At 65.5% G+C, this 27,190-nt stretch overlaps 3 protein-coding genes across 4 annotated transcripts; 2 read left to right on the top strand and 1 right to left on the bottom strand.

Annotated features, from left to right (window-relative positions):
- Window positions 1–723: 723 nt before the first annotated feature.
- On the bottom strand, window positions 724–5,614 carry LGI3 (leucine rich repeat LGI family member 3). Of its 2 annotated transcripts, XM_040618120.1 has the most exons (8): window positions 4,623–5,614; window positions 3,778–3,849; window positions 3,574–3,645; window positions 3,383–3,454; window positions 3,215–3,286; window positions 2,907–3,076; window positions 2,668–2,832; window positions 724–2,568 (listed from the first exon to the last, which is right to left on the bottom strand). In XM_040618120.1, exons 1-8 carry the CDS (start codon window positions 5,069–5,071, stop codon window positions 1,751–1,753), a joined length of 1,890 nt encoding a protein of 629 aa, XP_040474054.1. In that variant the 5' UTR covers window positions 5,072–5,614; the 3' UTR covers window positions 724–1,750. The 2 variants fall into 2 exon arrangements, with proteins under 2 accessions (XP_040474054.1, XP_040474053.1); XM_040618119.1 differs by having other exon boundaries at window positions 724–2,832.
- Window positions 5,615–5,672: 58 nt separating this feature from the next.
- On the top strand, window positions 5,673–6,997 carry LOC121099313 (pulmonary surfactant-associated protein C-like). Its single transcript, XM_040618125.1, has 5 exons — window positions 5,673–5,788; window positions 5,898–6,044; window positions 6,180–6,320; window positions 6,412–6,522; window positions 6,665–6,997. Exons 1-5 carry the CDS (start codon window positions 5,744–5,746, stop codon window positions 6,770–6,772), a joined length of 552 nt encoding a protein of 183 aa, XP_040474059.1. The 5' UTR covers window positions 5,673–5,743; the 3' UTR covers window positions 6,773–6,997.
- Window positions 6,998–8,913: 1,916 nt separating this feature from the next.
- Window positions 8,914–10,398, top strand: LOC121099312 (pulmonary surfactant-associated protein C-like). The gene is made up of 6 exons (XM_040618124.1): window positions 8,914–8,955; window positions 9,216–9,551; window positions 9,622–9,732; window positions 9,813–9,923; window positions 10,087–10,191; window positions 10,304–10,398. Exons 1-5 carry the CDS (start codon window positions 8,914–8,916, stop codon window positions 10,180–10,182), a joined length of 696 nt encoding a protein of 231 aa, XP_040474058.1. The 3' UTR covers window positions 10,183–10,191; window positions 10,304–10,398.
- Window positions 10,399–27,190: the final 16,792 nt, after the last annotated feature.

Here is a 27,190-nt window from a genome sequence, read left to right as displayed (position 1 = left end):
TTGGCTGTGCATCCCCGGCAGCGGTCCTGGGAACCCCCAGCTTCCCTCCCCAGGCACGGCCACTGCCGGGGTGCCAGCACCCCTCTGCAGCTTCTTGTGCTTCCCACCCGGCTTTAAAATCTGCCCTTTCCTGGTAGGGAAACTGAGGCAGAGAAGTGTGGCAATAGCCTGCTGCGGTAGGGCTGGGTGCTCTGCCCTGCCTTGCACCCAGGGCAGGGCTGGATCTGGCAGTGGAAGCTGTGCCAGGAAGGGACTGGGTTCAGGCTCTGCAGCCACCAAGGTCAAATCCTGCTCCCAAAAGCCGGCTGTGCCCCCGGGGTGCCTGTTACCTTTGCAAGGATCTGTTATTTGTGAGCTTAATTGGTGGTTTTTCACTTGCATATTTATGTACCTGGGGGACAGGGAAATATTCCCCTGGAAAACCAGCCGGGTGGCTGCGGGGTGCTGGTGCAGCTCGGGGTGCAGCAGGCTCCAGCTGGGACTCCCCTTCCCTGGGGAAGCACCTCCTGCTTCCCCTCCCTGGGTCATGGGCCAAGGCATCTGCAGCAAAAAAGACCAGGCAAGCCATGCACGGAGCCTGGAGGACCCTAAAACAAGGGGTTCCCCCTCGTGGGGCTTGTGCAAGGAGTGGGGTGCTGCAGGACGCCGGGTGAAGTGGGAGCCCCAGGCACGGGGCTGGGTGCACAGCAGCTGGCAGGTTGCAGGCAGACGCAGGCAGGGCTAGGGCTCACAGTGTTTTTATTGTGGGGAGCGTTTCAGCGGGCACGTACATCCCGGGCACGGCTGGCACGCTGGGTCCTGCCCGGCAGCGGGGCCGTGGGCAGAGGCAGCTGCTGGACATGCACGGAGCGGGGCAGGAGCCGGCCAGCCCTGCTTCTGCAAGTGGCGGCACTGCCTCGGCAGCATCCTGCTGGCATCGAGCATCCCATTTTCCTCAGGGCATCCCATCTCCATCCACATCGGAGCATCCCGCTGGCGTCGAGCATCCCATCTTCCTCAGACCATCCCATCCGCATCCACCTTGGAGCATCCTGCTGGCCTTGATCATCTTGTGGAGCTTTCCACCGGCCTTGAGCATCCCATCCACCTTGAGCATCCCATCCACATCTGCCTTGGAGCATCCCACTGGCCTCCAGCATCCTGTCCACCTTGAGCATCCCATCCATTTTGGAGCATTCCATGGGCCTGGGAGCACCCCATTATCCTGGGAGCATCCCATCCAGCCCCGGCAGTCTATCCCTGCCTGTGCACATCCCAGCCTGCCGCCCCACTCCCATGCCCCCAACCCCCCCTGCCACAAGCCTCCAGCCCGTTGCCCGAGCAGGCAGAGGCACCTGTGCCCCCCCACCCCTGCCAGCCTGGCCAGCACCCTGGAGCAGGCACCCAAGGGCATCATCCTGCAGAGTGAGGGGTGTCCCACCTTCCTGCCCACATCCCACAGGCTGCCGGACAGGGTGGCTGTGGGTACTACACATGGGGAAACTGGGGTTACTGGGGGGAAACTGAGGCCCGTGGCTTCCCCAGCAGTGGGACTGTGGGGCTAGGTGCTGCCCTGGGGGCAATTTGAGGGGTGGGTGAACATGGGGGGCTGGGAGCGGGGCTGGCACCGGGCTGTGACCGCAGGGCGGTGGGCTGCAGGCAGGAGGAAGGGTGGTGAGTGCATGCGTGTCCTCGGGCAGGAGCAGGCAGCTCTCGGGGGAGGCGAGGGCTGCGCCGGGGCCGTGGGGGCAGCCTGGGCTCTGCCTCCCTGCTAGAGGCTGAGGTCCACCACCACGTGCCGGTAGACCAGCGTGTTGGCCTTGAAGCTGGGAGCCAGGAGGAGCTGCACGTCGGCGGCTGGCACGTAGTGGAAAGCCCGCGGCGCCTGCACCGACAGCTCCTGAAACTTGACGAATTTCTGCTTCTCCTCTTCCCACAGGTAGATGTGGGTGAAGGAGAAGTCACTGCCCAGGGCCAGGTACTGCCGTTGCTCCACCAAGAAGGGCTGCATCACCATGGAGCCGCGGGACGGCAGCGTCTGGAGCTCGATGAAGCGCTGCCCTTCCCACCGCACCACCTTGGAGTCGCCGATGTAGCGGCTGAGGCAGAGGAACTGGTCCCGCTTCACCCTGAAGTGCTTCACCATCTGCACGTCCAGCATCTCCCCCACCTCCCCCTGCAGCACGAACTGCTTCTGCGCCCGGCTCCACTGGTAGATGACGGGCGCTTGGGAGCTGCTGGAGATGATCAGCCGGGGTTTGCCATCGTTCTCCACGTATTCCACATCGGTGTCACGGTGCCAGGCATGGAGGGCTTGGTGGGAGTAGAAGCCGTTCTGGTTGAGGCGGTAGAGGCTGGTGGAACCCGCCTTGGAGCTGTCAGCGATGACAAAGTACCAGTCGCCTTCGATCTGGAAGGCCTCGATGTCATTGGGCTTGCGGGTCTTCTGGCTGTCGATGTCCTGGATCTTGATGAACTTGTCCACAGCAGTGTCCCAGCGGTAGATGTAGGAGCCACCGAAGAGCTGGGCTACCACCACGTACAGCTGGTTCTGCGCCACGATGGGCTTGCAGTGCACCGCCGAGTGAGCTGCCAGGCAGGACCACATCACGCCGCGGCCGTGCCCTTCCCCAAACACCCAAAACGGGGGTGACAGCCCAGGAGGGGACCCCCACCCGGGTACCTTACCGGGGATGCGGTCAAAGTCCCGCAGCTTGCGCTCCACGTAGTCCCACTTGAGGACGGTGCAGCTGCTGGCACTGGGCTGTGCCAGGGCGACGTACAGGTCGCTGGCGTAGGTGAAGGGCTCAGCCGACACCGACTGGAAGGGCAGGACCTGGTGCACCACGAAGTCTGGGGGGAGAGGTGGCGGTGAGGGTCTGGGCACCTGGGTGCCCACCTGGTGATGGGTGGCTGCCGTGCCTTACCCGTGGTGATGCACTGGAAGTCACCGAGCGCCAGGTCCCGGATCCTCTGGCCCTCGAACTGCCCGGGGCTGCTGCAGAACACGGCGGGGACCGTGGTGTTGGTGCTCTCCAGCCACTCCACCAGCCACTTGATCTTGCAGTCGCAGGCCAGCGTGTTGCCCCGCAGGTCCCTGCCAAGGATGGCACCAAGTCACCCCCAGCACCCAGCCCGGAGCGAGCGGAGCACCCTGCCCAAAGCCCCAGCACCAGCATGTCACCCTCTCCCCAGCCTGGTGTCCCAGGGGTCCCCAGTGCCGTGGCAGCCTTACAGGTCACTCAGGATGTCCAGTGGCTTGAAGAGGTCCCGGGGCAGTGTCTGCAGGTTGTTGTTGGCCAAGGACCTGGGGGATGAGAGGGATCATGGAGGTGACACAGCCCTGTCCACAGTGAAGCAGCAAGAGCCATCCCTGTGTCCCCAGGGACCCCCTGGTACTCACAGGTGGGTCAGGGACTTGAGTCCGCGGAAAGTGGCCTTTGAGAGCGCCTGGATGTCATTGTTCTCGATGAACCTGGGGCAAGAGGAGATGGTGGCACGGCCACCCCGAGGGGACCAGTCCCTGTGGTCACCCCAGACCTCCCCATGCCCTCCCTAGGGCCATCCCTGTGTCCCCGTCCCCATCCCACACACAGGTACTGGAGGTGCGAGAGACCGGCGAAGGCGTTGTCCCCGATCAGCGTGAACTTGTTGGAGTTGAGCAGGCTGCAAAGAGAAGGGGAAGGCATCAGCATCGGGGGCGGGCAGGATGGGCACAGATGGCACCGGGGTATCGGGGGCGGGCAGGATGGGCACAGATGGCACTGGGGTGCCTGGCCACCGGCACGGAGGACGTACAGAAACTGCAGCGAGGGGATGTGGGCGAAGGCTGCCTCTCGGATCTCCGTGAAGGCTGCGTTCACCATCGTCCTGCCAGTAAGACAAAGCTTCAGGGCTATGCAGGAGAGGGGACAGCAGCAGGGCGGCTCTGCCACCCCCGCGCCCCTCAGCATCATCCCTTCTGTCACCCAGTGCAATGGGGTGGCACGGAGGGGGCAAGGCGCTGAGTCCCACCGCTGCACCCGGGGGCTGGCACCCACCCCACACATGCCCACAACCTGCGGCACCCCTTGGCCCCAGTGCATATGCACACACACAGCTGCACGCATGCATGCAGGCACATGTCCACACACACAGCTGCATGCACGCGCACACGTGTACACACACGCACACACACAGCTGCACGCATGCATGCACACACATGCATCTGTACTCGCACACCTGTACAAGGCTCCGGCGCACCGCCGTGTCCCCAGGGACCCTGCACCAGGACCCGCCAGCCGCGTCCCCTTGGGGCTCTGGTCCCCAAGGTCACAGCAGCCGGGGAGCATGGCACGGACGGGCTGCAGCCTTGCTCCATCTGTCACTGATGGATGGCTGCGTGCGCATGGAGCCCTGCCACCACCGCAGGACAGGAGGACACGGAGACCAGTCCTGGGGTGTCCCCAGCCTCCCCCTTCCCCTGAGACCCCTGCAGAGCCCGTACCCCCCACTGCCAAGCATTTGCCCCCGATGCAGCACAAAGAAGGAGGCTGTCCCTGCCCGCCCAGGGCAGCCAGCAGCCCCCACCAGCCCTGCACCCCCGGGACACGACCTGCTCCCTGTCCCCGTCCCCGTCCCCATCCCACTGCCTGAGTACTCACAGTGAGATGACCTCAGGAGGCAGGTTCCTGGGCACCGCCTTGGAGTCCACGCAGAAAGCTGTGTCCCGGGTGCAGGAGCAGCTCGGGGGACAAGGGGGGGGCCGCGGGGGGCGCCGACCTTCTGCCGGCAGCCAGAGCCAGGCCAAGGCGAGGAGGAGGAGGAGGGGAGCAGGGAGCTGGCCCTTCAGCATCCTCCTCCTGTGCCGCAGCTCCATCACGCCCTGGCCTAGCGCTGCTCTCTCCCCCGCCGCTGGTCCTTCTCCTCCTGCCGTGCCCCGCCGCTGCGGCGAAGCCTTTTCCTCTTCCCGGGAGATTTCAGCGTGGAGGGGGAGCGATGGTGGTGGCGGGGGCTGCCGGTGCCTGACCCGCTGCTCTGCAGCACACCATGCTCCTGTGCTGCGGGAGGGAGGGAGGGAGGGAGGGATGCAGCTGAGTGACGGCACAAGCATCCGCGTGGACGCGTGTCCTCATCGGTGGGCGTGCGAACACGGGGGTGCACGCCGTGGGGGGCAGCCGCTGGCAGCTGGGTCCTCTCGGGGTGCACCGGGGATGGGGGACAGGTCGGTACCCCCTTTGCAGGGGTGATGCCACCGCAGCTCTCCCACCCCGTTGCTTCGGCCGGGCGCCCGTGCTGCAGTGCTGCCCGCGCCAGCTCCCTGCCAGACCTGGCAGCAAGCGCTGCCGGGTGGTGGGAGGCACTGGGCACCCGGCCGTCCCGTCCCAGGCACGGCGCTCCCGGCCAACAATGAGCCCAGCCAGCTCCTTCCCCATCCCGGGGGGGCCGCAGCTGCGTGGGGGCTGTGGGAACCAGGGGTGCAGCCCCCCGTGGGGATGAGTGCTGAGGGTGCTGGGTCCTCAGGCAGAGCCGGGGGCTGGGTGCGGAGGGCGGGCACGCTCTGCCTGCCCGCTGTTTGCCTTGCCCCCCAGGTAAATGCTGGGAAAGGGCCCTCGGAGGTTTCACGCCCCTTCCCCGGCTCCTCTCCAGGCTCAGCAAACAGAACACAAGTGGCACCTTGGCAGCTGGGGTGGCCCCAGCCTCCTCCCCCCCACCCAGGACCCTATAAATCCCCCCTGGCTCCGGCTGGCAAAGAGACAGGAGCTGCACGGCGAGGGAGGGCGAGATGGACAGCAGCTCCAAAGAGGCACTGCTGGATGAGGCACCGCCGGTAAGGAGCACCCATCCCCCAGCCTGGGGAGCCGGTGTGGGGCTGAGCATCGGCTGCCCTCCCTGGCCCCACACTGGCAGCTCAGCTGGGTGCTCCCCTGTGTCCCCAGAGCTACACGGCCTCCTCCCGCCTGCCCTGCATCCCCCACCAGCTCAAGTGCCTCCTGATCGTGGTGGTGGTGGTGGTGGTCCTGGTGGTGGCCATCGTCGCCTTCCTCCTGCTGGGGCTGCACATCACCGAGACACACGCCGAAACGGTGAGGCAGCACCAGGGAAGGAGCCACGGTGCCACCGGCTCCGGTGATGGGCTTGGGAACGGCACTGGCTGCCGGTGCTTTGCCAGGATGGGGTTTAGACCCCACAAAGCATCACTGCCCCCCTCCACCTGGCAGGTCTTGCGAATGACCATCCATGGCCTGGATGGTGAAGGGACCCCCCAGCACCTCTCCATGAGCAAGAAGGAAAGGACCGGGACGTTCGCCGTGCAGGATGGGCTCAATGCCTCTGCCGTGGTGGTGTACGACTACAGCAAGGTGTGCGGGCAGCCCCGGGATGGGGCACGGTGGAGGGGGGTGGCGGTGGCAGGGACGGGGCTGAGCTGACCCTAGGTCTGTCTGCAAACAGCTGCTGGTCGGCTACAGGTCCTGGCATCACCGCGCCTGCTACATCACCCGCATGGATAAGGACAACATCCCAGGGCTGGATGCTGTCACCAAGACCTTCCAGCACCGGCAGGTGAGTGGTGGCCACCCTGCTCAGGTGAGTCCTGGGCAGCCAGGGCCAAGTGCAGGGCTGGGGGGGCTTGCAGCAAGCATCCGCTGGAGGGGAGGCTGATGGTAGCGGAGGATGGTAGCCCCCTCCATTCTCTCTCCTGCAGGCTGAGATGAAGGAGGCTGGGGAAAACGCCATGCCCTTGGCCGACCGCTCCATCCTGGGCACCACCGTTAACATCCTCTGCAGCACCGTCCCTGTATACTGGGCGTAGCGTCGGCTGGGGTCTGCTCCTGGGGGATGGGACAGTGAGATGGGGATGTCACCGTCCCCATGTTCCCCGTGTTGCCTTCCAGGCGGAATGCCCAGCCATGTCTCCTCCTCCCCATCCCCATCCCACCTGCAGCCCAAGGGCAGCCCCCCTGCCATCGGGGTGCTCCGTCCACAGCTGCTTGGCACCACGGCTTTCCCATTTTTGCAATAAACAAGTGGGATTGGCTTTGGGATTCACGCTTCTGTCTGCGAAGTAAAGCCTGTGCCCCTGCCTCCCGGTGCTGCTCTCGTCCTTCCCCCTGCCCTGGCCAAACGGTCCCTCCTGGGGTGCTGGGGAGAGGCGGCACGGTGCCGCAGGGATGTCTCCCTGGCCAGGGATGTCTCCCTGGGGTGGGTAGGTGCATCCATCGTGACCGTGTGTTCAGTCCAGCCCTGGACCAGGAGCACAGGAGGGCTCAGATGCCAGCTCCCCGGGGCAGGGGCACACACGCCCACACCATACTCTCAAGGCTGCCTGGCTGATGTCCCCACCTGTGCCCCCCCCCAGTTTGCATGGAGCAAGGACGAGATGGCAGGGGCAGCCCCTGCACCCCCGGCCCATGGGCACCCTGGCACCACTGCGGGGTCGGGGCCACCCCTCGAGGAAAGGTCCCCATCCCCTCCTCGTGCAGATGGGGACACAGAGACTGTGCCACATGCCCAGTGACAGCCAAGCCCTGGGCTGAGCAGGGCACCCACAGGCCATGATCCGCTTGCTCCAGCTCCCCTTCGTCCCCATCCGCTCCCCATCCCCGGCAGCTCCAGCCCCTCTGCCCCAAAGCGGCTGGGAGCATCCCTGGGGGGCACTTCCAAGCGAACAAGGGATCAACAGGGCTGGGAGGGAGAAAAGAGATCGTGGGAGGACCCAAGCCAGCCCCCCAGGAGCACAGCGGTGCTGGGCAGCATGAATTTAACCCTGGGACGGGCGCTAACTCAGGGTTGTCCCCATAGCCACCGCCATGGGCAGCGAGGAGGGTCACAGCTCCCTGCGGCTGACGCTTTGCTGGGGACAGGAGGGAAAGTGCACGTTGCCATGTGTTGACATGGGGCCAGCAGCTCTGCTCCCCAAAATGCCCTGACCCAGCGTTACCCTGGTGAGGAGCCAGCTCAGGAAGGGTGCAGGGAGCCGAGGAAGGTGATGAGGGCTCCCACGGCCTCTCCCGCACGGAAGGCAAACAGCCAGGAACCACTCGAGGGTCTCCCATGCTCCTCCACATGCTGGGACAGGAGGCAGCGTGCAGCACGGGGCGCACACCCTCACCCCCCCCACACACACACCCTGCTCCAAGCCTCTGGGGTCCCAGAGGACTGAGGAGGGGACCCAGGGGTGCCTGGAGAGGTCCCAGCCTGAGCTCAGGAGAGGCTCACGCCCAGGCAAGACCAAGGCACAGTGGTGTCACCCTGCCCTGCTGATTGCACCACCCAGGGTGACACAGCAGAGAGCTGGGACCCCCCCTCAGCCCGAGAAAATGTGCGTTGTGGGCACGGCTGCCAGCCCTGAAGACCCCAGCACTGGCAAGGCGAGCCCCCGCGGTGCCCAAGCATCCTCGGGACCAACGCTGTGGAGCACCCAGCCTGGCCACAGTCCAGGGACATGTCCCCACACCGTGACCCCGCTCCCCACCCCAGCCTTGCAGTTGATGGGAAAAGCTTTGATGCCCCGTTTACACTTTGCCCACCTCGAGCGGCTCCAGGTGCCTGAGCTGGCGCAGGGACACAGGCGTGGAGCCAGGTCTCGCCTTGGCCGTGGCCATTGCCGGATGCTCCACCCTGGAGAGCAGCTCTAACCCGTGCAGGAGGGTTTGCTTTGGCCCTGACACCTCGCTCCTGGGCAGCTGAGAGGCCCCTGTGCTCGGGGACAAGTGCCCTCAGAGCCTCTTGGTCAGCGGGTTCCCAGGGGGATCCAGAGGTGGGGAAGGAGGTCAGCAAACACAAGTGAAGTGGATCGCATGCCAGAGCCTGGCCGCACACCGGGGCCGTGAGCCCATCCACAGGAGCCGCTCTGTTCCCCGCCCCGGCACCCCGGTATAAAACCCTCTGGCACGGCTGCTGCAGGGCAGCCCAGGCTGGGAGGAGGAGGAGGAGAAGGAGGAGGCAGCCGCCATGGAGAGCAGCATGAAGCAGGTGGTGGTTGAAGAGCCACTGGTGAGTCTCTGCAACCCGCAGTGGGGTGGCACAGTCACGCTGGGGGTGCCCCTGTGCCCAGCAGAGGTGCTCAGCACAGGGCTTTGCCCAGTTTATCCCAGCGAGGCACCAGTGCATGTGTGATGGAGGCATCCCCGGAGCTCAGGGGCAGTGGGATGGGAGCTGCTCCCTAGGGCAAGCCCATCCCCAGCCCACCTGCATCCCCCAGCTCCCATCCCCTTCCCCCTCACCCCGGCTCTCTGCCTTTCCCATGCCCGCAGGACCCGGAGAAGGGCTGCTGTGGCTCAGGCTGCTGCAAGCCGGGCTGCTGCTGCTGGCCCTGCGTGGTTTGCTGCTCCAAATGCGCCCGGTGCTGCATGCCCCAGTGCTGCAAATGCCCCAGCTGCCCCGGCTGCTCCGGCTGCCCCGGCTGCGCCTGCATCAAGCGGTCCCTCTGCTTCGTGCCTCGCCTGCTCTGCTACCTGCCCCGCAAGCTCCTCAGCTGCCACCACCTCAAGTGCCTCCTCATCGTGGTGGTGGTGGTGGTCCTGCTGGTGGTCATCATCGCCGGCGCCCTGCTGATGTGGCTGCGCGTGGACCAGCAGCACGCCGACGCCGTAAGTAGGGACCCCCGCCGCCCCCAGGGAGGGGCTGCCCCAGGTAGTGAGTTCCCCCCATGCCCCCCAGGTCCTGCGGATGGGGCTGTGGAGAGGATCGGCCTGGGATGAAGATGCGGCCACCTTCTACCTGGACAGCGGGGATGGAAACCCGGCCACGATCATCTATGATTACAAGAATGTAAGCAGGGAGCCCTGCGCGGCCCGGGGGACGGGGAAGGGGTGGTGGGACCAAGCTGAGCCACATCTCTCGGCAAACAGCTGCTGGTGAGCTATAGATCCCGGCTTCACCGTGCCTGCTACATCACCCGTGTGGATGAGGACAACATCCCAGGGCTGGATGCTGTCGCCGAGACTTTCCAGCGCCGGCAGGTGGGTGCCGGCCTCCCCGCTCAGCACCAGCTGGGGCAGGATGAGGTGTGGGGGGCACATGGCAATGCCCTGGGCTCGGTGCCTCATGCAGCCCCCCCGATGAAGAAGTGGGGTGCAGCATCACGCCGCTGCTGCCTTGTTTCTCCTTCCCTCCCCTCACCAGGCTGAGAAGAGGCTTGCCCTGCCCCTGGCCGATCGCTCCCTCCTGGGCACCACTGCGAGCATCCTCTGCAGCATCGTCCCCCTCTACTGGGCTTAGCCTTGCTGGGTGAGTGCAAACGGTGCTGCTGCCTGCAGGGGTGGGCAGGGGGCTGGCAGGGAGGGCTGGGAGACTCCCACCCACCCAGCAGCCCCCTCATGGTGCGAGGTTTGCCTTGCAGCATCCCCGCCAGACACGGTGTTGCCGCAGCCCCTCCATCCCTCTGGGAGCATCGCCGACACCTCCACAGCTGCCCCACCAGCAGCCCCTCACCCACCCCAATTTCGGGAGGGGCCCAGGGCCCACACGATGCTATGGGGCTAAAGAAGGAGGGTTGGGGGTCGGGGGGTTGGCACTGGAGGGGCGCAGGGGGCTCTGCTTTGCCGTGCAGCACCGCATCCCTGCTGCATCGGCGGCGCTGGGGGGGCTGGAGGCGGTGGGTGGGTGTCTGCTTGGGCGAGCGCTGTGCTGCGCCGGGGGACAGCTGGTTTGTCACTTAAGTCTTCTCAGCTTCGCCAAACCCAAGTGCAAAAATGAGCTTAAAAAAACATGACATTTAAAGAAACAAAATTCTCCGTTCCAGTTCTTCTCTCCTGGCTCGCTCAGCTCCTGGCTTCCTTTGCCTTAAAAATGTATTTAGGGGCTCTGAGTGGCATTTAGGTAAAATTTTGATACAGCCACAACCTGGGGGCTCATGGGATGCACCCCCCAAGCATCACTCAGCACCAGGCACGGGACTGACCTGAGCTGCCCCCTCCTCCTGCCAGCCCTGCCAGAGCCAAGGCTGTCCTGAAAAATGTGCCTGTCCTCTCCCGCTATGCAGAACTGAATAATAAAGGGAAGAATCAGGTCTCGGAGCTATTCCTGGTGACAGCCCGTGTCAAAGGTGGCCGTGGCCACCAGACATTGCCTGAGGACTGGGACTGTTAGGAGCGGGATGCTGGTGTTATTTGGATTATTATCCTAATATAGACATTATTAGGATGAGACGCTGGCAGTATTAGGATGGGGTGCTGACGTTATTGGGATCTGCTGTTATCAGGATGGGATGCTGGTGTTATTGGGATGAGGGTGGGATGCTGGTGTTATTGGGATGAGGGTGGGATGCTGGTATTATTTGGATCAGGGTGGGATGCTGGTGTTATTGGGATCAGGGTGGGATGCTGGTGTTATTTGGATCAGGGTGGGATGCTGGTGTTATTTGGATCAGGGTGGGATGCTGGTGTTATTGGGATGAGGGTGGAATGCTGGTGTTATTGGGATCAGGGTGGGATGCTGGTGTTATTGGGATCTGGTGTTATCAGGATGGGATGCTGCTGTTATTGGGATGAGGGTGGGATGTTGGTGTTATTGGGATGAGGGTGGAATGCTGGTGTTATTGGGATGAGGGTGGGATGCTGGTGTTATTGGGATCAGGATGGGATGCTGGTGTCATTGGGATCTGGTGTTATCAGGATGGGGTGCTGGTGTTATTGGGATCAGGTATTATTAAGACTGGGATGCTGGCGTTATTGGGATCAGGCGTTATTAGGATGGGGTGCTGGCATGGGACCAAGCACCCAGGTCAGATGGGGGAGTGTGGAGCAGCACAGCTGCAGCCCCCCAGGACGGGAGCCCGCCAGCAGCACGGCTGCCTCCTGCCGACACCGCAGCCATGCTGGGGTGGGGGCCACAAGCAACCCCCCCGCCCCCGCGCCTGGATCTGGCCCCTGCTCCCCATTCCTGGCAGCCGGGGAAGCTGCTCCCCGCAGGGAGAGTGCAGCTGCAGCTGGCCGGGATGTGGGGCGCCCATCCAGGGCCTCCTGCAGCCCTGGGACACCCACCCCCAAACCCTCCCCCTCCCCCAGCCCAGCTGCACCGGCCAGCACAAACCGTGGTGTGGATTTTATTTGCAAGGCTCCTGGGCTGGCCGGCCAGCCCTGGGCACCAGCATCCCCCTGGAGCAGCGGGTGGCAGGGGGTGCGCAGAGTTTTGCAAGGGCTCAGCGCCCCCGCCACCAGCTCAGCCTCCCCCCCGCCCCCCCCCCCATGATGGAGCAGCTGAAGATGAGCTGTCAGAAACTTGGCAGGACCCCGAGGTCCTTGTGCAATGACTCAAGTGTCCTCGTTTCTGGAGCCTGCGCAAGCAGGAGCAGGAGAGGTTTGCAGAGGGCGAGCGCCGTGCCGGTGGGTGCTGCACCCTGCCAGAGACACCCCGCACCCCGATGCGGGGGGGGGGGGCAGCCCTAGCAGCCGGGCACAGGGGTGCAGGAGGAAGTGTTGGCAGGGTTGGGGGCCGGGGGGCTCCTCGCCCCCCTGGGGGGCAGGCAGGCAGTTTCGCACTGCTCCCGGCTCTCGAAGCGGTTGCGGCTGCCGCCACAGCCCCCGTACCAGAAGAGCGAGCAGCTGCCGGGCTGCCCCCCCTCGAAGAACCATTTGGGTGAGAAGGAGCGGCAGGGCCCTGCATCCCTCTCCTCCAGGCAGGCATCTGCAAGGCAGGCGGCACGGCAGGCTCGTGGCACAGCCAGGGTGCCGGGGCACACACCCCACGGCCCAGCCGGTGCGTGAGCTGGCAGCCCTGCCTGTCTCCCTGCCTGCTCTCTGCTCGTAAGTCACCCCTACAGACCCCCCCCCCCCTCCTCGCACACTCCTCACCTTGCGTCACGTTGCTCTCACCCACGCCGGCTTTGTCGAGACCTGCCCGAGATGGTCCCAGCATCAGCCAAGTGGCAGCACCAGAACCTCAGCCATGACCCCCGCTTGGGCTGGGGGCACCCCATGGCCCCCCGTGGTCCCTGGGTGGGCTCCCACCCTCACCTACCCGGCTCCACGCAGGCGCGGATGCAGTCCTGCTCGCTGCCAAAGCGGTTGGCGTTGCCCCCGCAGCCCCCGTACCAGAAGCGCTCGCAGGACCCCGTCTCCCGCCGGTGGTACCACATCACGGAGAAGCGGGTGCAGGCGCTGCCAGGGTCCTTGTCCAGGGCGCACGGTCCGGTGACAATGGCTGCAGCCCTTCGGCCCTTGCCGGGGCCGGGGGATGCTGTGGGCATCCCAGCGTGGGGCACAGCAGCGACCCTGGGAGGGGAAATCAGAGCAACGCCCCCCAGTATATGCTGGGGGTGGAGGACCCCATCCTCCAGAAGAGAAGGTGCAGACCCTTAGCCCCCCAACTCATGTGGCAGGGGACCAAGGGATGCGCATGCAGGGGATGGTCCCAGTGCCGCTCACTCACTGCGCGGGATTCCCCAGTGGGGGCTCACTGGTCCCGGTGTTGGGGGGGGGCAGGTCCTGGGGGCACCCTGGGGTGCTGGGGTGCTGGCTGCTTTCCGCTGTGGAGCAGAAGTGACAGCGGAGGCGTGATGGAGGTGCAGGTGAGGAGATTTGGGGGATTGGAAGCCGCCTGCTTCTGGCACAGCCAGAGATGGGACCCAGAGATGCTGCAGCCCCCCAAGACCTATCCCTCCCCCCCGCTCACCCTGCAGCCTCCTGAGGAAGCCCACCGCCGTCCTCTCCGCGTACCCCATCTCGGGTGGGTGGACCGAGCCCAGGCGCAGGGAGTGGTACCGCCATGCCGGCAGTCCCTCGGGCACGGCCACCTCCAGCTGCTCCGTGCCGGCTCGCCCCAGGGAGAGCACCAGGACACCGAAATCCCCACACCGGGTGAAGGGGGCCAGCGCCTGCCCTGCCTCTCCATCCCACAGCGCCGTGGCTCCTGTCCCCACCACGAAGAGGACACGGAGGCGGTTGCCAGAGCTCTGCGGCAAGGCGTGCCGGAGGGTCCATGCCACCGCGCCGCCGAGGGATGCCGCAGCTGGCCTGGGCACCAGTGCAAGGCGGAGACGCTCCTGGAGCTGCTCCCCAGAGCTGGGCGGCCCGAAGGGGAGCTCGGCCAGACCCTGCCCGGGGGTGGAGGGGCCCGTCAGCACCAGGGTGATGCGAGTGCCGCGCTGTGCCGGATCCAGCCCTGCCAGCTGCAGGTGCCCCAGGAGGCGGTGGAAGAGCTCGCCAACAGCCTCCAGCCTCTCAGCCGGCATCCCTGGGGCCGTGTTGTCCACCACCAAGGCCAAGTCCACATCCAGTGAGTCAGGGGATGGCATGGCTGCGGTGCACCCCTCGGGGTGGCAGGGGTCTGGGAATGGGGAGAGAGGGAGGCTGAGCCCCAGAGCTGGCTGGCACCCACCCCCGGTGCCACCCCAGGGCTGCCTACCGAAGCAGAGGACACAGGGCAGCACGGCATCCTGCAGCACCGCTGCATCCTCGGCTGGCTCTGTCGCCGAGAGCTGGACCACTCGGAAGAGGTTGTTGACCTGGGTGGGGGGAGGCAGAGCTGAGGCAGGGGTTGGGGGCTGGTGGTGGGACGAGGGGGAGCAGCCTCTAGCCCTGGAACTCACCTGGAAAGCCCTCTCCACCTTGGGCAGCGGGCTGAAGGTGAGCACCGCTGGCACGATGCCCAAGGCTTCATACTGCAGAGCAGCCTCCCCGATGCCCTCCAGGTCCTGGCTCCGGCCGCTGGTGATGACGAGGACCACCTTCCTGCCCAGGGTGGCTGGCCGGACCCTCTTGAGGACGTGGTGCCCCACGAAGTGCATAGCCGCGGCCAGGCGGCCACGCCGGGAGGAGCGGGTGGGCGAGAGGCGGCGGAGGCGTCCCAGCAGCGCGGCCACGCTCCCCACCTCCCCGGCACGCAGCAGGTAGGTGGGGGTGGCCGCGTAGGCCAGCATGGCTACCCGGGCCCCCGCCGGGCAGCCCACCGGGGAGACCTGCAGGTCCCGCAGCAGCAGGGCCAGCAGCTCCTTCATGCGGGAGAAGAGGGCTGGCGGCACCGTCGATGAAGTTTCCAGCATCAGAACCAGCTCGGTGGGGAAGAGTGGGCAGGAGGACGAGGTGGTGACTGCGAAGGGATGGTGGCATCTCTGGGGGCCGGTGGAAAAGCCCCCCCTGGGGTATCTCATGCTTGTGGTACCCGTGCCCACCCATCCTCAGCTGCCTCCCTCCATGCCTCTCCAGGCACACATCCATTGGCTGTGCCCCCGCCACCCAGCTGTCCCTCTGTCCCCTCTGCTGTGGTCCCCCCGCCGAGCCGGTCACTGTCCCCTCTTTGCCATCCTTGCCACTGTCCAGGGCTCTCACCACAGCTCCGGCGGATGAAAGCCTTGAGCTCGCAAGGCTGGAGGGATGCACAAAGCGGTGTCAGTGCCAGTTCTCCCACTCAGCTCTTCCCAGCAAGGCTTGCTGGGGCCAGGCAGCCACCAAGCTCCTCGCTGTCCCCAAGGACATCCAGGTCCCCATCCCCAGCCAGCCCGACACCAGCATCCCGTACCGTGGAGGGGGGAATGCCTGGCAAGCCCTTTGGGCCCTGGAGCAGCAGGAGAGGAGAGAAATTAAAGAGGAAATATGAACAGGGAACACATCCCTGAGCACCAGGGCAGGTCACAGGCAGAAATAAGGCAGGAAAAAAGGAATTTGCAGGGAGTCACCATCTCTCCCGGAGGCCCAGTGCTGCCGTGGCCACCTGCTTCTCCTCTGCTCCCGGTGTCACCCTGGAAAGCCCCGGGTTGTTGAGGAGGTGGGCACGGCTTGCAGGGAAGCGGGGAGGGGGCTGTGCTGTACTCACCCTGCGCCCAGGCAGCCCTCGCGTGCCCTTGTCCCCTGGGGATCCTCTCTCACCCCTGTCACCCTGGGGAGGACACTCGGAAGAAGCCAACTCCATCCTTACCAGCATCCCATAGCAAGGACCGGCTGGCCCTGGCCCCCCACGCACTCACCTGAGCCCCGGGGTATCCTGGCAGGCCCCGAGCGCCCTGGGGGAAGCAGCACACGTGAGTGGGGCCAGGACCCCCGGCATCCCCATGGGCAGGGACGGGGCTCTGCCCCACGCTCATCCCACCCGCCTCCATCCCTGCTCCGTGCTGCCGGTACCTTGGTACCCTTCCTCCCCGGAGCACCTCGCCGGTCACAGCCGTTCTCACCCTGGGAGGGGAGAAAAATCCCAAAGCAGGTTATTGTAGGACCTACACAAAGATCCCTCTTCCCAAAGCTTCCTTGGCCACAGCTTTTCCATGCCTTCCCTTGCTGCAGTGCCCTTGGGGAGGATGCCATGGCCCCGGGGGGATGCAGCCTTACCAGGGCACCTTTGGGCCCCTGCGGTCCCACGCTCCCCTTCTTGCCCTCGGCTCCTGCCTGCCCCTGGAAGAGAAAGCAGACGGGGGGTGGGGGTGGGGGTGGGGGGGGAGGGGCTGCAAAATGCCACACCAAGGTCTCCCTCACCTTCTCCCCTTTGGGGCCGGCTGGGCCAGCTTGTCCCTGGGAGCCCTCAGCTCCGGGCGGACCCTGTGCGAAAGGCAAAGGTGGATCAAGGATGCTGAAGAGCATCTGCGGGGTGGGCACCCACTGGCATGGCCATCAGCTCGCGGTGGCCACCAGCACCCACCAGGGACCCCAGCACAGGGTGGGGGATGGCACCTGAAGTCCTCTGCTCCCCAGGTGGCCGATGACACCCTTTGCCCCCCGCAGCCCTGGCACCCCCTGCAAAGGGAGAGCAAAGGGGGGGAGCAGGGATGCCTGCCTGGGGGTCTTGGTGCTGGGGGGGGGTCTGCCCTGGCCTCACCTGGGCACCTTCATAGCCCTTATGTCCTGTGGGGCCGGGGCTGCCCTGGTTCCCTTTCTTGCCCTGCAAGGAGACAAGGTGGCTCAGGCTCCAGCGGGGACACGTCTCCGGTGCCCGGGGCAGAGGGACCCCTGCGCCCTTGGGTGCTGCCAGCCCTACCTGTGCTCCCTGCTGCCCTTTCTGGCACGAGGTCTGCAGACGGAAACGCCATCAGCAGCTGTGTCCCCAGCATGGGGACACATGGCACAGGGTCACCTACTGTGGACCCCAGTGCCCCCCTGCCCATAGCACCTACCGGGTGAGCCGGAGGACCTGGGGGCCCCCCTGGCCCTGGGAGGCCATCCTGGCCGGGGTCTCCCTGGAAATCGTGGGTGTTGAGAGGGAAGCAGAGCTGCTGCCTGCCCTCCCCGTGCAGCTCGTCCCCAAAAGGGTCCTGCCGACCGGCTGCTCCACCACCAGCACCCGGCGTCCCCAAGCATGGTCCTGGCTCCTGCCAGCCCTTACCTGGGGACCTCCATCTCCTCTGAACCCCGGGGCACCAGGCTCAGAGCTTCTCCTCCCGGGTGGCCCCTGGAGAGAGGAGAAGGGGCTCAGCGAGCCCCCAAGCACCCCACGGAGTCCTGGGGCTGCGAGCCCATACTCACCACCTCACCACGAGGGCCTGGGGGTCCCTTCTGCCCCCGGGCACCCCGGGAGCCTTTCTGCCCCTAGGTGAAGGCAGGAGGAAGGGGTTTAGCAACAGGGCAGCGGGCAAAGAAGGCAGCGCTTCGCCAAGGCTCGGCCGTATGGTGCCACACCTGCCTCCCTCGGGACCCCTTCTCTCCGGGGTGGCCGGGGGTCCCCACTTCACCCTGGGGAGGAGAGAGGAGGCTGCGCCTGTGCCCGTGCCTGTGCCCGGTCCCACTCGGGTGGCCGTGCCGGGGTGGAGGGGTGGCTGTACCGGCTGGCTGGCGCACAGCTCACCTGCTCCCCATCCACACCGTCATAGCCATCTTCTCCAGGAGGTCCCTGCAAGGAAGTGACACGGTCTGGTGCCAGGTTATGTGGCACAGGGTGGAATAGCCAGGTCCTGGCTCTGCCCCATTTCCTCCAGCACCCCAGGCCATCCCATCCCTCCATCCATCACTACCATCTCCCATTCCCCTCCCCAGATCCCTCTCTTTCCTGCCCATCCTCAAGGTCTCCCTGCTGCTATCAGCTTGGCCACCACAGATGCCTGCCAGAGCCATGGGATAAAGCACAAGGCAGGGACATACCTGCTCCCCAGGGTGACCCATGAAGCCCTGCAAAGAGACAGAGGAGAGCAGCTGGGGAGCGATGGGCACCCATGCTGCAGGCTGGAGCTGTGCCAGGCTGAGACAACCCCTCACCTTTGGTCCACACTGCCCTGGGCATCCCTGTATCCCTCGGCTGCCATGGAGACCTCGTGGTCCCTGCTCCCCCTGCACTCGGCATGGGAGAGAGGACCGTCAGAGGCAACACAGTGATGGGTGTCCCCTCACCCCTGGGGCCACCCTTTCCCATCCATGGGGGTCCCACAGCCAACTCACGCTGTGTCCGTGCTCTCCCTCATCTCCAGTGCGCCCCTTTCTGCCTGTCGCTCCCTAGGAGAGAGAGACCCTGGGAGCAGCAGCTGTGACCCCCTGGCCCGATGACGGACCCCAGGCTGGGAGCCGGCGTGGCTGGGCTCCCTCCCCAGCCCAGGGACAAAAGGCTTGAGCAGAGCAAGGGCTTGAGCTGAGCCGAGCTCCTCTTGGCCCTGGGAAAGGGACCTGGGGCTGTGCGTGCAGTACAGGGGTTCAGCTCCCCTGGGGAAGCTTGGTGAGACCCCCCCAGCCCCTGGGCCTCAGTTTCCCCCTGCTTTGCTCAGCACTTTGTCACCGCAGCAGCAGCCTCAAGGTTTGCTCTGGGAGCCTGGCTGGGCGATGCAGAGCCCACGCATCTATCCCGGCAGAGCGGGATGGGAAGGATGGGACCTGGGGGGGGGGGGGGCCTGGGGAAACGTCCTGTCTGATGGGGAAGGGAAAGGTCTAAGCCCTGCTCCAGGCTGTCTGCAGGGCTGGGCATCCCTCCCGCATCCCCCTGCTCCCCCAGCCCCTTACCTTGCTCCCCTGGGGGCCTCTGGGGCCTCGTGGACCGTGCAGCCCCACGCAGGTGCAGGGGCACATCTGGCAGCACGTCCGCTCTGCCAGGGCCAGCTGTGGGGAGAGGGTGGCACCCCCGCTCAGCACCCACAGAGCCCCTACTGCCCCTCCCACCATGGCCCATCCTCACCAGCTCCTGTGCCACGTGCCCGCCAGCCTCCGGCATGTCCACAGCAAGCTGCTGCCCGCTCGCCAGCCATCGCCCGAACTCCATCTGCCGCAGGTCCCCCAGCCCCGTGACATTGTTCACTGCCACCGTCACCAGCAGGTCAGCCTGGTCTAGGGGGACGGGGTGCTGTGGGGTGACACACTGCCAGCTGGCCCCCGGACCCCCACCAGCTTTCCCCACTGGCAGGGCTCACCCATCCGAGCCCCACGCAGCCATCACCACCCCACCTTGCATCCAAGCCGAAGTTGCCGCCTCCTTCATCTTCCCTGCATCATCATCCAGCCCGTCCGTGAACACCAGCAGCACCTGGGCGAGGAGGGGGGCACGGTGCTCAGCAGCCCACAACAGTGGGAGCACCGGTGTCCCCCAGCCTCATGGGGAGCGATGGGCATGGCTGTGCCAGTGCCATACCTTGGCATCGGCCGCCTGCTGTGCCAGGGTGCGGAGGAAGCTCTGCAGGGCGGGCTGGTTGAGGTAGGAGCGCTGGAAGGCGTGTGCCCGCGCCAGGCGCTGCAGCACATCCAACCAGGGCTCCTGCAGCCGCTCCTGGAAGAGGGTGTCCCCATCCTGCTGGGTGCTCTGCAGGCTGATGCTCAGCCCGAGCGGGCTGCAGGTGATGCGGTCCAACGCAGCCAGGTCCCGCAGGACCCGCTCCAGGTAGGGCTGCAGGTTGGACTGCTGGTAGTCGGTGACATCCAGGGCCACCAGCACCTGGAGGGTGCACGATCCTGCGGGGCAGAGCATGGAAACCCAGCCGAGCCACATGGGATCCCAGCTGCACAGGCTGGAGCGTGACATTTCCCGCGGGGACACGCGTGCCCCACGGTGGGACACTTCCCCAGGGATGCTTTCACTCACCCGCCTGCTGGCTCCAGACCCCTGCGGCTGTGAGGACGAGCAGAGCTGTAGGGAAGCAGACCCCACACAGCCCCATGGCCCCGGTGTGGTAGGGCACGGTGGGACACCGCGGTCACCGGCCGGGAATCGGCTCCTCCTGTGCTGGGGCAGCTGCAAGGCGTGAAGGCAGGGCTGCGGCGAGAGCACAGCACCTGCCCCAGGGCAGCGGGCCCGGAGCTGCCTCCAGCGCTTCATCCATCACTGCTGACAGGTCATCCATGGAGCACAGCCCAGCCTGGGGCCACTGTGGCTGGCCGAGCCAGCGCTGGCCTCATCCTGCCCGCCCGCTTGGCTGCTTGCAGACAGCGCTGGGTGCGTTTTGGTCCCCGGGACTGCAAGCGCTGGCTCTCGGTGAGCTGCAGGGCAGTTGGGGAGGGTGCGGGACCAACGCGGGGTGGGATGCGGAGGTGCTGGGCTCCTGATGAGGCTGAACAGCTCCTGGCAGGGCTTTGGGGTGGGTGCTGCGAGGCTTTGGGCAGCCTGCTGCCCCTCAGCTCAGCCTTGGGGGTGCTCCTCGGGCAGCACGCAGCAGAGATGTAGCTTTTCCAAGAGTTTTGGGGATGCCCTTCGGAGCTGGTGCAGCAGCCACCCACCCACCGCAGCCCAGGCAGGGAGCTGAGGCATGGAGTGATGCTCTGAGGCCAGCGGGAGCCCTGCCTGCCCGTCCTGCCACACCAGATGACCCACTGGCTCTGCTGGAGAGCGGGACACAACCTGTCCCCTGGCCCGGCTGCGTGGCCACGGCAAGAGGGAGAGGCGGCTGGAGCCCGGAGCCCTTTGGGGATTAGCGAAGTGAGGGACCGAAGACCGCGGTAGGAGCCAGACCCATGGCATCACCACAACCCCTCAGCGACTGCGTGGGGACCGAGGAACCCCCCTTACCTCTTCTTGCCTTTGCTGGTACGGGGGATCCACGGGACACAGGGACGGGCAGCACCGGACGGTGCAGCTGACGGGCTGCAGGAGCTGGCTGCCTGCGTGGGAAGACGTGCGTTCGGGGGCTTATTTATTCCAGGGCTCAGGAAAACATCATATGTCCAACACGTCAGGGGAAGCCGCCTTGCAGCCAGGGAAGCAGCTCCTGGGCTCCATGGGGCTGGCCCTGCCGGAGCAGGCAGTCGCCCGCTGTGGGACACGGGACACGGCACCCCACGGCCACCCACCACCCACTGGGAATGTGCAAGGAGCTCATGGGGCAGGAGAACATCGATGGTCCAGGGAGACTGTGGTGCTTGGCAAACCTCGTAGGCAAGGGAGCCGGGTCCCAGGGAGCGAGTACCAGCATGGGAAACCCAGGCTGGGGCGGGGAGTAAAGTGGGGAAAAACCTTGACCGAGCACCCCAGGACCCCAGAGCGCTCCATGAGCAAGGGGCAACATCAGGGTGGAAACCAGCGGCCAGATCCTGACATAATGGATTTACATCATCCGGGGACTCAACCCTCAAACATCCTTCCCAGCCTAAGCAAAGCGGAGGGATGGAAACAGAAAGTATTTCCGAGCCTGGCTTGTTTTTCATGGGGGTTCTGTTCGTTTTCTCGAGAGACCAGGGAGAGGTTGGAGGTAAATGAGCCAGTTGCTCCCCACGTTCCCATCCCCGGGCTGCCCCGAGCAACGTGTGGGCTGCGGATGGTGTGGGGAAGCAGAGCAAGAGCAGTTTTCAGGAGTTTATTTATTCGTTGGAAGGGGAAAGGTTTGCTGGGTGTAGGTTTTGCAATGCCGGGTTAACAAACAAAACACATCCTGAGATGATCTGCTGCTGGGGGAGGAAAATCATGGCCCGAGATAAGGCGAAAAGGAGATTTCCCGGCGATCCGCCGTGTGCCGGCTGGGAAGAGTCAGGCCCTGCATGCGGGAGGTCTCTGAAAGCAAAAGGGAAAGGGGATTTTGAGGGGGGGTTAGTGGGCGGGGGCGGGGGAGCGGAGGCTGGATGCCTGTGTGCATCCAGCGTGTCCTCGAGGCAGTAATTGTGTGCACTAGCACTGAACACTTAAAAAAAATTAAAAAATCCCCTAAAGTTAGTGAAAGTTATGAAAATATTGTAGGATTGTTTGTCCAGGAGCAGCAAAAGCTGCATGGGACGATGAGCCAGGAGCTGGGGGACACCCCCCCCCCCCTACTCAGCCCCTCACCCCCCCTTCCCAGGCTGGGATGTGCAGGAGGGATGCTGCAAGGGGACCCCCCCTTCCCAGGCTGGGATGTGCAGGAGGGATGCTGCAAGGGGACCCCCCCTTCCCAGGCTGGGATGTGCAGGAGGGATGCTGCAAGGGGACAAAGGACACTGGGGGGGACAAGGGGGCAAGGCAGAAGGGCCCCCGCATGGGCAAAGCAAGGCTGAACTCGGAGCTCTATCTAATGGTGAGTGGGGGGCTGGACCCCATTTCCCTCCCCAGGCTGGGGGAACCCATATCCCGAGTTAGGGGGGATGCAGCCATCCTGAGCCCCCCCAGCAGCACCCCGGGGGGGGGGAGGGGGCTGCCAGAGGGCACTGCGGGGAGCACCGTGGGCATGTGCCCATCACCCCCCAGGCATGGCCCCTGCTGCCCCCCTGGGTGCCCAGGTGCTGTGGGGCTGGGGGGGCCTGGGGGGCCGTGGGGACCTGGGCGTGATGGGCTCTGCTGAAGTGGCAGGGCTTTGACGGCAGGTGTCACCCACAGACCTCGACGCACATGTGTGCACACGCGAACACACGTGTGCACATGCGTGCACACTGCTTGCACACGCGGCCATGAGGCCCAGGGAGGGCTGCCAGCTGCCTCGCCCAGGCCTTGGTGTCCAGACACCGTTTGGTCACCCTGTGGTGCTCATCCCACTCACAAGGTGCTCATCCTGCCCCTGCAGTGCTCACCTGCCCTCCCTGGGGTGCTCATCCTGCTCCAGGGGTGCTCATCCTGCTCCTGAGGTGTTCACCTGCCCTCCCTGGGGTGCTCATCCCACTCGCGAGGTGCTCATCCTGCCCCTGGAGTGCTCACCTGCCCTCCCTGGGGTGCTCAACCTGCTCCTGGGGTGCTCATCCTGCTCCTGGGGGGCTCATCCTGCCCCTGCAGTGCTCACCTGCCCTCCCTGGGGTGCTCAACCTGCTCCTGGGGTGCTCATCCTGCTCTTGGGGTGCTCACCCAGCTCCTGGGGTGCTCGCCTGCCCTCCCTGGGGTGCTCATCCTGCTCCTGGGGTGCTCACCCAGCTCCTGGGGTGCTCGCCTGCCCTCCCTGGGGTGTTCATCCTGCTCCTGGGGTGCTCATCCTGCTCCTGAGTGCTCACCTTCCCTCCCTGGGGTGCTCATCCTGCTCCTGGGGTGCTCATCCTGCTCCTGGGGTGCTCACTCCACTCCTGGGGTGCTCATCCTGCTCCTGAGTGCTCACCTTCCCTCCCTGGGGTGCTCACCCAGCTCCTGGGGTGCTCATCCTGCTCCTGGGGTGCTCACTCCACTCCTGGGGTGCTCATCCTGCTCCTGAGGTGTTCACCTGCCCTCCCTGGGGTGCTCACCCAGCTCCTGGGGTGCTCAACCTGCTCCTGGGGTGCTCATCCTGCTCCTGGAGTGCTCACCTGCCCTCCCTGGGGTGCTCATCCTGCTCCTAGGGTGCTCACCCAGCTCCTGGGGTGCTCATCCTGCTCCTGGGGTGCTCATCCTGCTCCTAGGGTGTTCACCCAGCTCCTGGGGTGCTCATCCTGCTCCTGAGTGCTCACCTGCCCTCCCTGGGGTGGTCATCCTGCTCCTGGGGTGCTCACCCAGCTCCTGGGGTGCTCATCCTGCTCCTGGGGTGCTCATCCTGCTTCTGGGGTGTTCACCTGCCCTCCCTGGGGTGGTCATCCTGCTCCTGAGTGCTCACCTGCCCTCCCTGGGGTGCTCACCCAGCTCCTGGGGTGCTCATCCTGCTCCTGGGGTGCTCATCCTGCTCCTGAGGTGTTCACCTGCCCTCCCTGGGGTGCTCACCCAGCTCCTGGGGTGCTCATCCTGCTCCTGAGTGCTCACCTGCCCTCCCTGGGGTGCTCATCCTGCTCCTAGGGTGCTCACTCCACTCCTGGGGTGCTCATCCTGCTCCTGAGGTGTTCACCTGCCCTCCCTGGGGTGCTCATCCTGCTCCTGGGGTGCTCACTCCACTCCTGGGGTGCTCATCCTGCTCCTGAGTGCTCACCTTCCCTCCCTGGGGTGCTCATCCTGCTCCTAGGGTGCTCACTCCACTCCTGGGGTGCTCATCCTGCTCCTGAGGTGTTCACCTGCCCTCCCTGGGGTGCTCACCCAGCTCCTGGGGTGCTCATCCTGCTCCTGGGGTGCTCACCTGCCCTCCCTGGGGTGCTCATCCTGCTCCTGGGGTGCTCATCCAGCTCCTGGGGTGCTCGCCTGCCCTCCCTGGGGTGCTCACCCAGCTCCTGGGGTGCTCATCCTGCTCCTGGGGGGCTCATCCTGCTCCTGGGGTGCTCGCCTGCCCTCCCTGGGGTGCTCATCCTGCTCCTGGGGTGCTCATCCTGCTCCTGGGGGGCTCATCCTGCTCCTGGGGTGCTCCTCTGCCCTCCCTGTGGTGCTCAACCTGCTTCTGGGGTGCTCACCCAGCTCCTGGGGTGCTCAACCTGCTCCTGGGGTGCTCATCCTGCTCCTGGAGTGCTCACCTGCCCTCCCTGGGGTGCTCATCCTGCTCCTGGGGTGCTCAACCTGCTTCTGGGGTGCTCATCCTGCTCCTGGGGTGCTCCCCTGCCCTCCCTGGGGTGCTCATCCTGCTCCTGGGGTGCTCATCCTGCTCCTGGGGTGCTCGCCTGCCCTCCCTGGGATGCTCATCCTGCTCCTGGGGTGCTCATCCAGCTCCTGGGGTGCTCGCCTGCCCTCCCTGGGGTGCTCATCCTGCTCCTGGGGTGCTCATCCTGCTCCTGGGGTGCTCCCCTGCCCTCCCTGGGGTGCTCATCCTGCTCCTGGGGTGCTCATCCTGCTCCTGGGGTGCTCATCCTGCTCCTGGGGTGCTCGCCTGCCCTCCCTGGGGTGCTCATCCTGCTCCTGGGGTGCTCGCCTGCCCTCCCTGGGGTGCTCAACCTGCTTCTGGGGTGCTCATCCTGCTCCTGGGGTGCTCGCCTGCCCTCCCTGGGGTGCTCATCCTGCTCCTGGGGTGCTCATCCTGCTCCTGGGGTGCTCACCTGCCCTCCCTGGGGTGCTCACCCAGCTCCTGGGGTGCTCATCCTGCTCCTGGGGTGCTCACCCTGCTCCTGGGGTGCTCATCCTGCTCCTGGGGTGCTCATCCAGCTCCTGGGGTGCTCACCTGCCCTCCCTGGGGTGCTCATCCTGCTCCTGGGGTGCTCATCCTGCTCCTGGGGTGCTCGCCTGCCCTCCCTGGGGTGCTCACCCAGCTCCTGGGGTGCTCATCCTGCTCTGGGCAGGCCTGTGACCCGCGCAGGCTGGGTGCCTCTGGGTGTAAGGCTGCCTTTGGTGCTGGGGTCCCTCCCAGCAGAGCACCGGACCCACGCCCCCACAGGGTGGGGGGCTCCTGGCCGGGCTGAGCCCCCCCATCAGGCCTCAGGCTTTTGGGGTGCTTCCCTGGGGGTTCGCGGGGTGCAGGCAGCTTCTCAGTGCCGGCTCCGGAGCCCGGAGCTCACTGGTGTTTGGGAAGGGTGCGGGACGGGGGGTCCAGGACCAGGGGATATGGGGTGGGGGTCTGCAGGGGCGAGGCTGGGGGCTGCGGGATGGGCATGGGGGGTGCAGGGTGGGGGCCATGGGGTGCCAGAGTAGAGGTTGCAGGGTGCAGGACCGGGGGTTGTGGGCTGGGGGGCTCAGGACCAAGACTGGGGGATACGGGACAGGATCGGAGGGAGGGCAGGATCAGTGCTGGGGGATGCGGGATGAAACGTGGGGGGGGGGAGCAGGATTGGTACAGGGGAATATGGGATGGGCCTGGGGAGGTCAGGATTGGTGCTGAGGGATACGGGATGGGACTGAGGGGTCAGGATCAGTGCTGGGGGACACTGGATGGGACCTGGGAGGGCAGAATTGGTGCTGGGGGACACAGGATGGAACCTGGGGGTCAGGATCGGTGTTGGGGGATGCAGAATGGGACCTGGGGGGTCAGAATCGGTGCTGTGGGATACGGGAGGGACTGAGGGGTCAGGATCAGTGCTGGGGGACACTGGATGGGACCTGGGAGGGCAGAATTGGTGCTGGGGGACACAGGATGGAACCTGGGGGTCAGGATCAGTGTTGGGGGATACAGGATGGGACCTGGGAGGGCAGAATTGGTGCTGGGGGACACAGGATGGAACCTGGGGGTCAGGATCAGTGTTGGGGGATACGGGATGGGACCTGGGAGGGCAGAATTGGTGCTGGGGGACACAGGATGGAACCTGGGGGTCAGGATCAGTGTTGGGGGATGCAGAATGGGACCTAGGGGGTCAGAATCGGTGCTGTGGGATACGGGATGGGACTGAGGGGTCAGGATCAGTGCTGGGGGACACTGGATGGGACCTGGGAGGGCAGAATTGGTGCTGGGGGACACAGGATGGAACCTGGGAGTCAGGATCAGTGTTGGGGGATACGGGATGGGACCTGGGAGGGCAGAATTGGTGCTGGGGGACACAGGATGGAACCTGGGGGTCAGGATCAGTGTTGGGGGATGCAGAATGGGACCTAGGGGGTCAGAATCGGTGCTGTGGGATACGGGAGGGACTGAGGGGTCAGGATCAGTGCTGGGGGACACTGGATGGGACTTGGGAGGGCAGAATTGGTGCTGGGGGACACAGGATGGAACCTGGGGGTCAGGATCGGTGTTGGGGGATGCAGAATGGGACCTGGGGGGTCAGAATCGGTGCTGGGGGACACTGGATGGGATCTGGGAGGGCAGGATCGGTGCTGGGGGACACGGAATGGGACCGGGGGGGTCAGGAATGGTGCTGGGAGACGCAGGATGAGCCCGGGGAGGGCAGGATCGGGACGGGACGGGACCATACGGGACGGGACGGGGGGGGCACGACCGGGACCAAGGGGTGCAGGAGCGGGACCGGGGGCTGCGGGTCGGTGGCTGGGGGGTGGGGAGGGGGGGGGCTGCGGGCCGGGTCCCCGGCAGCAACGCGTCCCCCCCCGCCCCCCCGGCGCTGGCCCCGCTCCCAGCCCTGCGCCCGGGGCTGCAGGGGCCGAGCTCCGCGCTTGAACCCGCCCCCGCCAGATCTCATTTCCCTAAAAAAAAAAAAAGAAAAAAAAAAAACAACCAAGAAAAAAAAAAAAACAAGGGGAAAAAAAAAAAAGAAGGGGGAGAGAGAGGAGGGGAAAAAAAAAAAAAAAAAAAGGGAGCGGAGAAGGGAAG

This window comes from Falco naumanni, chromosome 19 (genome assembly GCF_017639655.2).
Source record: "Falco naumanni isolate bFalNau1 chromosome 19, bFalNau1.pat, whole genome shotgun sequence".
Taxonomy (NCBI): domain Eukaryota; kingdom Metazoa; phylum Chordata; class Aves; order Falconiformes; family Falconidae; genus Falco; species Falco naumanni.
The sequence above is the reverse complement of the archived record's forward strand: the minus strand, read 5'-3'. Positions and strand labels throughout refer to the sequence as shown.

What these genes read in the sequence shown, in the direction of transcription:
- LOC121099313 (XM_040618125.1), top strand. Translation starts at nt 5,744, where the DNA reads ATGGACAGCAGCTCCAAAGAGGCACTGCTGGATGAGGCACCGCCG. An exon ending in CCGAGACACACGCCGAAACG is followed by an intron (nt 6,045 to 6,179) that starts GTGAGGCAGCAC and finishes TCCACCTGGCAG; the next exon opens with GTCTTGCGAATGACCATCCA. An exon ending in AGACCTTCCAGCACCGGCAG is followed by an intron (nt 6,523 to 6,664) that starts GTGAGTGGTGGC and finishes TCTCTCCTGCAG; the next exon opens with GCTGAGATGAAGGAGGCTGG.
- LOC121099312 (XM_040618124.1), top strand. Translation starts at nt 8,914, where the DNA reads ATGGAGAGCAGCATGAAGCAGGTGGTGGTTGAAGAGCCACTG. An exon ending in TGGTGGTTGAAGAGCCACTG is followed by an intron (nt 8,956 to 9,215) that starts GTGAGTCTCTGC and finishes CCATGCCCGCAG; the next exon opens with GACCCGGAGAAGGGCTGCTG. An exon ending in ACCAGCAGCACGCCGACGCC is followed by an intron (nt 9,552 to 9,621) that starts GTAAGTAGGGAC and finishes CATGCCCCCCAG; the next exon opens with GTCCTGCGGATGGGGCTGTG.
- LGI3 (XM_040618119.1), bottom strand. Translation starts at nt 5,071, where the DNA reads ATGCTTGTGCCGTCACTCAGCTGCATCCCTCCCTCCCTCCCTCCCTCC. An exon ending in ATCCCCTCGCTGCAGTTTCT is followed by an intron (nt 3,646 to 3,777) that starts GTACGTCCTCCG and finishes TTCTCTTTGCAG; the next exon opens with CCTGCTCAACTCCAACAAGT. An exon ending in CTCTCGCACCTCCAGTACCT is followed by an intron (nt 3,455 to 3,573) that starts GTGTGTGGGATG and finishes CTCTTGCCCCAG; the next exon opens with GTTCATCGAGAACAATGACA.